Genomic DNA, 8312 nt, shown 5'->3' on the forward strand with positions numbered 1-8312 from the left:
TGGAAGCTAACTTTGGTTCTCCATAGAAACTAGGTATTATGGGCAGCAGTTGTTTTTACGAGAATTTCCAGAACCAGAAGTCGTAGAAAAAAGTCGTTCATGATGACTCGGCCCCTTTCGGCTTATTTATCACAAGGGCCGGTTTTTTATTCGTTGTCAACTTTAACCTTTAGTCAAATGACGTGGCAAATGCGACAGCTACATAATATTATTATGAATTTTGTTGTGATTGTTGCTTTTTCTTGCGATTTTTAACCAATGGTTTAGTTAACAACAGATCAAAAACTGGCCCTTACGAAACACTTGAGAACTCACTTTTGAATAAAATAGTCGATTATTCATTTCGCTGTGCCTTTCCACCGGCGATATGAAGGTAAAGTACCTACACCTAATATGTAAGCCCTTAGTCTAATATATTATTATACCATGTGTAGGTATGCCTATAAAAAATCTTAAAATATCGTTGCCTCCTCTATTGTTAATGGGATGGAAGCTAATGGGTTACTAGATAGGTACATATAACTACTATATAGTAACATACCTATGTAAGTATGTAAGTAGTTACCTACCTACCAACATCGTATTTTTTGCCATTTGACCTATTCATTCAACAAAATGACTTGGCTGGGAGATGATATAATTTTCCTCATAGCTACATAGGTAGATAGGCACGTAGGTATAATAACTAATAGCAAACTCATGATGAGTTATTATTTGTTAGAGTTTAGCGACTGTTGGTCGTAGTCGTATGTCTCGCGTTTAGTTATCTAAGTTAGATAATATTTTAGTGATTAGGTATTGATTAGTTTAGTGATTAAATTTGATGTATTAAGAGTGTATCTGATCATTTTACTGTGGAGTTTGCACGGAAAATGGTAAGTAACTTTGTTGTTTTTCATGATTTTCCTGTTTTTTTTTCGGATAACTAAGTCTTAAGAAGCCACAGTCGCCGTTGTTTTTTTTGTAACTATGTTGATTTAAATAATACTTAGGTATACTACAACATACTATATAATTATCTACAATATTGTTCTAAAATATTAACGAAAATTGTAACTTTGAGAGGGGTCAACTTTTTTTCCTCAGTCTGTAGGTACCTGCTGTTGACTGAAAGAAACAAGCCGATTACAACCTAGATAAGATACGGGAAAAATGGTCAAGTTATTAGGTTATTAAATATTTAAACCTACTGATTATCTCACCTTACCATTACCAACCTAATAAGCCGAAACTATTCTAAAGCCAAACAACCTTTCAGATCGCGCTACTCCTCCTCGTCCTAGCTTTATCCTCCCACAATGAAGCAGCCAACATCCTGTACGCCATCCCGTTCACGTCCAAATCCCACAACATAATGCTGCGGCCTATAGGCTTGGAGCTGGCGCGCCGAGGGCACAACGTCACCATGATCACTGGCTACGAGGAGTTCGACACTCCGCCCAACTTCCACCAGGTCGTCGCTGATAATACCACTATTTGGGAGGCCACTGGTAAGTGAAAACCATCGATGAAAAGGAGGAGTGTTATTAGTATCTCTGTGTGTGTATTATGTGGTAGCCTAACTCCGAAACGGATCGGCTGATTTTCGATTTGTTATTTTTTTTCAAAGGTAATATTATCCCGTCTGTTCTTAGCCATATTTTATCAAAATCGGCTTAGCCGTTCTAAAGTTATGCGACTTTTAGTGTTGAATGTTGGGGGTCTTATCGTTGGTTAGGTTATGCCGGATTTGGTTAGTTTCAATGAAACATGCAGTCGCACCGGTCATGTCGAAATCCCACAACATAATGCTGCGGCCTATAGGCCTGGAGCTGGCGCGCCGAGGGCACAACGTCACCATGATCACTGGCTACGAGGAGTTCGACACTCCGCCCAACTTCCACCAGGTCGTCGCTGATAATACCACTATTTGGGAGGCCACTGGTAAGTGGGGTATACCCCTGGTGAAGAAGAGGAGTGATTATTGTATCTGTGTGTGTGATAGAACCCCCTTTATCAACTTTTCATCCTATTTCTAAAGTATTAATTACTCAGGAAGTGCTATTTAGTTTGTTAGTGTTATTTGGAAGCACCTTTAGTCCTAATGAAAGAGGAGGATAGGGCTTTTTAGGGTAGACACAAGGCTCCAGAGATCCAGATTGTCAAATTATTGATTGTCGTCATGGTCTTAAATAAATTTAATACCTTGTAGATAAAATTCACAAACATTTATTAATATTGTTCCTAACTATGATAAAATCATAGATCAATGAGATTTATACCTATCAGCATTTATAATTATTTTGTTATATCAGATATTTTTTTTACTATGATAAGAACGCATAAAAACTTATAAAATATGTATATATAGTACTTTCTATGTACTTAGGCGGCCTAAGTACATAGATAGTCTAAGTTAGGCCTAAGTTAGGCCTACCTATAATATTAGCCTCGACAAGCGATTTTATAGTTGGATATTATGAAATAATAAATAGGGATGTTAGGTAGGTAGGTGCAAATAATATATACTTATCCTTGGATTTATGCCGAGCAGACACAGTAATCCCATGTTATTAATGATGTTTGTTAATTGTGTTGTATATACTAACCAGACCTACCTGTAACAAGTTTTATTAAATCACATCTACATAAGCTACAGGAAAATCATTTCTTTAATAATAGAAAATCATACCTATTTTAAAAAAATATATGTATTAATTTTAAAATACAAATTCACAAAATACACAGTTGGCTTACCTGAAATTTTAAATGTGAGGAGATTTTTAATACTTATAAATATAGGCTAATTTAACTAATTAGGCACTAAGTATAGGTTTTAAAATATTTACCTATGTACCTACATATTCCGAAATCTTCTTTGTATCTTGGTTGCCATCGCAGAAACTGCATCTTTCGTCATCAGATCATCTGAAGTTTCACAATTCCAGGCACCGGCCGACCGAACGTGTTCACCACAGTGGACAACTCACCCGAAGAGTTCCACCATCAGCTGCTATGGAAAGGAAACCTGGCCCAGACCGAGATCTCACTCAAGTCACCAGAAGTGCAAAAGTTCCTTCAGAAAGACAACCAATACGACTTGGTCATAAGCGAGTTATTCTTCCAAGAAGCCACGTACATGCTCGCACACAAATACAATGCACCCCTCATTCTAGTGACCACCTACGGGAATTGTATGAAGCATAACATGCTGGTCAGAAACCCGTTACAACTGGCTTCGGTATTACCAGAGTTCATCAAAGTAGAAGAGCCGAGTTCATTCTGGGGCCGTCTGCGGTCGTTATACTTCACTTGCTACGATTACGTTTGGTGGCGCTACTGGTATTTGAACAAGCAAGCTGAGCTGGCCAAGAAGTACATTCCGAATTTGAAAGAGCCAATGCCGAGCCTGATCGAGATGCAAAGGAATGCGTCGCTGGTATTGGTCAATAGCCATTTTACGTTCGATGGACCGATGGCTCTATTGCCGAACATTATCGAGGTGGGAGGACTGCACTTCAAGGAAAGCACTAAACCGTTGCCGAAGGTAAATATTCAGGTTCATACCGGGCTGCACGTCATATTTAACGACGTAGATAAACTCGGTTAATGCACGTTTTATCAATCAAATCGTCGTTAGGTATAACGAGTAACGCCATGTAGGTATACCTAGTTATGTTTATTTATCTAAGTCGATAAATATGCCGTGCAGATGGGACAGGCTCAGTAATTATCATCCTTCCATGAGATACATAGCTCTTAATTAAATTGTACATTTCTATTCCTCCACCGATACAGACAGTAAGAAAGTGTTTGCAATAGCCAACATACTTTGAAGCCTTATTTCTTAAGCTGAGCGTTTTTAAATGCTGACCTAACCATACTGCTGTATTCCTCATCCTAATCACATAAAGTAACTACCAATACCACTACTACTAGGTACTACTACTTCTTCTTATCGTGTCGACGACAAACCAACAAAGTCGCTAAATAATACTTACATCGTACTACTACTTAAGCATGTAAGTACTTATTACTCGTAAAACATAGTTTGACTAGGTAGGTACCCTAGTCAAACTATGTTTTACGAGTAATTAATACAAAAGCTATAATAGATAATAAAAGTCGTAACACACTAGAAACCCAATTCCTTAGTAAACTCTACGTAGCTACATCTACATACATATTTAAGTTTATAAACACACAGACAATGACATTACATAATGAGTAATTTGGTACGGATAACAAAGAGTGAATTAACCCAGTATTAAACCAATTATACACGGAGACCGGAAACTATCAGGTGATATTACCCTTTTGATACAAATTACGTGATAAGCCTTTCAGTGAACTGAGGGGTTACTCTATATTGACGAAAAACAAACGAACGAGAGCTGTCGTGCAATTGGCCCGTTTAATGACGAGATACAGTCGTGGTTCGCGCGGCAGCGCTCCGAAACTTCGTTTTTCTTCACTATAGAGTAACCCCGTGTGCCGAGTACGGACTACGAATATTATGTTTACTTTACGTACAGTGGGATTCTCGTTAAACGTTTCTACTTTAGAAACGTTTATTTATACTTTGTACTGTCCTTACTTCGTGTTTCGTAAAGTTCAATTTAAAGGCTAGTGCTACAATTAGTTTTAGACTGAAAATTTAAAAGCTTTCTATATATTGAAATTCACGATATCATGGTATTTATAGTGATGTCCAGTGAAACTCTTTTCTTAAATTAGATATTTTATCTGAACAGGGTGTTTTTGTATTTAACTCTAAGAATATGTATGGCCACATTTCGAAGGCATTCAGTCTACATTTAATACTAAGTACTACCTTTGTCCACCAACCCGCACTTGGCCAGCGTGGTGGACTAGGCCTAAAACCCTTCCTTCATTGGAAGGAGACCCGTGCCCCAGCAGTGGGGACGTAATGGGTCGTGATGATGACTACCTTTATGAAATAATTAAGTTCATTAAACTCATTTTTCAGGACCTGCAAAAAGCCATGGACAGTGCGAAGCATGGCGTCGTCTACATGAACTTCGGTTCTAACGTCAGAAGCTCCGAGTTATCCAAGGAGAAGAAGGATGCATTCCTCAAAGTGTTCGGCCAATTGAAACAAACAGTATTGTGGAAATGGGAGGAGGATGATTTGCCTAACAAACCCGATAACGTGATTATCAAGAAATGGATGCCGCAGAAGGATATTCTTTGTAAGTGTTTTTGTAATTTTTTACACTTACTTTCAAAAAAAAAAGAACAAACACTCACGCCTTGTACTAATGTACTCCCTTGCGGGGTAGGCAGAGGTGCATTGCTGCACCCACTTTTCGCCAGTGTTATGTTAGTCCCAATGTATAGGGGGCGGGCCTTTTGCCATTTTACGGGCACATCCAAGACCCGAGAACAAATATCTGTGTTTAAAGAAATATCTGCCCCAGCCGGGAATCGAACCTGGGATCTTCTGCTCAGTAGTCAGGGTCGCTAACCACTACGCCATTCGGTCGTCACTTAACTTTCATATGCAAATAGTTCTGTAATAATAGTTAATTATTTCGCACAGCACACATGCACACACACACACACATAAGATATTACTTCACAGGAGTAGAAAGTAATAATGTTCCCATAACAAAAACTGTTAGGTTACTGATAAAACAGTCCAACCTGTGAAATTATATCGTATCAAACGCACTAGTTAATGTGGCAAGTGGCAATGCAGTTAAGTTTTACATTACATAATTATTTAAATGGCTGAGATAAAAGTTCCTCCATTAATTAGAATTCAAACTTAATTACCAAACAGACATTACTTATTCTAAAAATATAACATAACACTCTGGCGAAAAGTGGGTGCAGCAATGCACCTCTGCCTACCCCGCAAGGGAGTACATTAGTACAAGGCGTGAGTGCGTGTGTGTTTATTCTAAAAAACGCCCTTTAAATTTTTTTCGTATATTAAAATTTTACCTTTTCTTTCAGCACATCCCAACGTCAAAGTGTTCATAGCGCACGGCGGCCTAATCGGCATGCAGGAGGCCATCTACCACGGCGTGCCCGTGCTAGGAGTACCCATCTACGGGGACCAGTACAACAACCTGCTCACAGCCAAGCAGCAGGGCTTCGGCAACATCCTCGACTACCACGACATCAACGAGCAAAACATCGCCGCTCTCCTCCACGACATGCTGAAAGACCGCTCCTACAAAGATAAAGCCGAGGAAATATCACGCAGGTTCCTAGACAGACCCGTAAGTGCTCTGGATACGGCCATGTTTTGGATTGAATATGTAATACGGCATAAAGGAGCGGAGTTTATAAAGAACCCGGCGGCTCGGCTGAGCTGGATCGAGTACAATATGCTGGATGTGTACGCCTTTGTTCTCGCCATTGCCGCCGCGGCTGTTCTAGCTATAGTCAAAGTCGCTGTGGGACTGCAGAAAGTTTTCACACTCAGCAAGATTGATTCGCGGAAGAAGAAACATCATTAATTTTAAAAATAATTTCAAATAGCTTTAATTGAATATTGAATGGTTTGTTGAGAAAAAAAAATGTTTTTAATAAAAAGGAGGTAACAAACAATCTTGTCTAGGTTATTGTTTGGGAAAACACATGTCCGAAAAAGCGTTTCGTTTGTTGGATACATTGCTTGCTATAATGTAAATAGCGGACGGGCCTACGCGAGGATGTGAAAGCTCATTTTGAAAGCAAAGAGCCGTTTTCATAAGCGTGCCTTTAATTCCGGGAGTGAAACAGTGTCTAGGACGACAGGCCACCAGGTATAATTAGGCAAATATTTGAACGCAACATTGCTGTTTGAACAAGCAACATGGCGTCGCTTTTGTTCAACGGACTTTCCCTGGCGGTTGCTGCAGACTTATGAATTCAAAATGGAAGTCGACTTGTGCGCCGCTTCTCCACCGCATAGGTAATGTGCCGCAAAAGTCGGTTTTCCACTCGAGTTTTGTCAAGGATTGTTAATTTTAATTAACGGATTACTGCTGAAGACTCCCGACTAGTTTCCGGGAAGAGTGCCGTTTGAATAAATTCCAGTTTATGGGAGGGTGAGTGTTTGAACTGATTATCATTTATTGTTTTTGAGCGTGCAATTGTTTGTGAGCGTTCCCGGAATTTTTGACAGCATTTTCAATAACGATCGTGATGTGTCAATGTGGAAACGAAAAGTTCAATGAAAATGAAATGTGTCAGAAAACAAATTTCCGTGATCAGCAGTAATTCATTGGACTATAAAATAATTTATTGCATTAACACGTTTTCAACTACAAGAGGTACAGATTTTACGTATCTATGCTATTTATATATTTATGACGACTGAATAGTGTAGTGGTTAGCGACTCAGACTGCTGCACCTAAGGTTTCGGGTTCGATTCCTGGCTTGGGCAGATATTTGTTTAAAATACAGACATTTGTACTCGGGGTCTTGGGTGTTAACGCGCAAATACTAATCTAAGTCACAAATTGTACCCAAGAATTTAACGGCTTCCTAATTCCTCCAATTATTCTAATCAACTTTTTGTCTCTATACCGTCTCGTGGGGTCAATGCGCAGTCGGCTGCTTCTATCGACGTATCTGCCGAACGAAACTTGGTCGAAGTGAGCGTTTGCCGAGCGCCTCATTAAGAGTTCGCCATTTAAACTTTCAATCGATATTGCGATATTCAGGGGGAAATTAAAATCTGTCGCGCTTTACAAAGCTATCGCCCGCTTTGTGACGGCAGATGGTGTAATTAAAAGGACGCAGTGATAAACTGCTACAGTTGCAAATGTTGCAATATTGCGCCAACACTGTCTAGTATTGAGCTTGTGGGAGTGGAAAGATTGGTGTGTAGGTAACATGTCATTGTATGCCTGCGTTTACGATTTTACAATCTGAAGTCGTGCAGTTGGTAAAAGGACACAAATCTTTGACAAAGTATAAAATTAACTCTATTCTCACGTCGATCAGTTTTTTGTGGTAGGTTCCTATATAAAATGTGCTCCTTACCGCTATTGTCGTTAGAATGTGTCACATTTTGCTGTAATTATATTCGATTGTATATATTCTACTATGTACGTTCTATGAGTAAATGTTTAATAAATTATACGTAAGTAATTCCATTGAAAAAATATTTACATAGAGTTAATGTCCATGTATTTCACATGAAACATAATTAGTAAATTTCATAATACTAACTTAATTTATACATATAAGTAATAGTAGTGATTCAAGTTATTAAATTAATGATACAGGGTAAATTCATAATGATAAAGGATAACACTTGGAAAAACGCTTAATAGGTTTGTATAATTTATTAAACCTCAATTTCCCCAGC

The 8312-nt window shown here is 38.7% G+C and overlaps 1 protein-coding gene across 2 annotated transcripts; it reads left to right on the top strand.

The window, feature by feature from the left end:
• Positions 1 to 706: 706 nt before the first annotated feature.
• Positions 707 to 6561, top strand: LOC105393312 (UDP-glycosyltransferase UGT5). Of its 2 annotated transcripts, XM_048622446.1 has the most exons (6): positions 708 to 875; positions 1259 to 1351; positions 1785 to 1923; positions 2928 to 3526; positions 4970 to 5192; positions 5962 to 6561. In XM_048622446.1, exons 1-6 carry the CDS (start codon positions 873 to 875, stop codon positions 6468 to 6470), a joined length of 1566 nt encoding a protein of 521 aa, XP_048478403.1. In that variant the 5' UTR covers positions 708 to 872; the 3' UTR covers positions 6471 to 6561. The 2 variants fall into 2 exon arrangements, with proteins under 2 accessions (XP_037971345.2, XP_048478403.1); XM_038115417.2 differs by lacking the exon at positions 1785 to 1923 and having other exon boundaries at positions 707 to 875; positions 1259 to 1490.
• The last annotated feature ends 1751 nt before the right edge of the window (positions 6562 to 8312 follow it).

This window comes from Plutella xylostella, chromosome 8 (assembly GCF_932276165.1).
Source record: "Plutella xylostella chromosome 8, ilPluXylo3.1, whole genome shotgun sequence".
NCBI lineage: Eukaryota > Metazoa > Arthropoda > Insecta > Lepidoptera > Plutellidae > Plutella > Plutella xylostella.

What these genes read in the sequence shown, in the direction of transcription:
- LOC105393312 (XM_038115417.2), top strand. An exon ending in CACTATTTGGGAGGCCACTG is followed by an intron (nt 1,491 to 2,927) that starts GTAAGTGAAAAC and finishes TCACAATTCCAG; the next exon opens with GCACCGGCCGACCGAACGTG. An exon ending in GCACTAAACCGTTGCCGAAG is followed by an intron (nt 3,527 to 4,969) that starts GTAAATATTCAG and finishes CTCATTTTTCAG; the next exon opens with GACCTGCAAAAAGCCATGGA.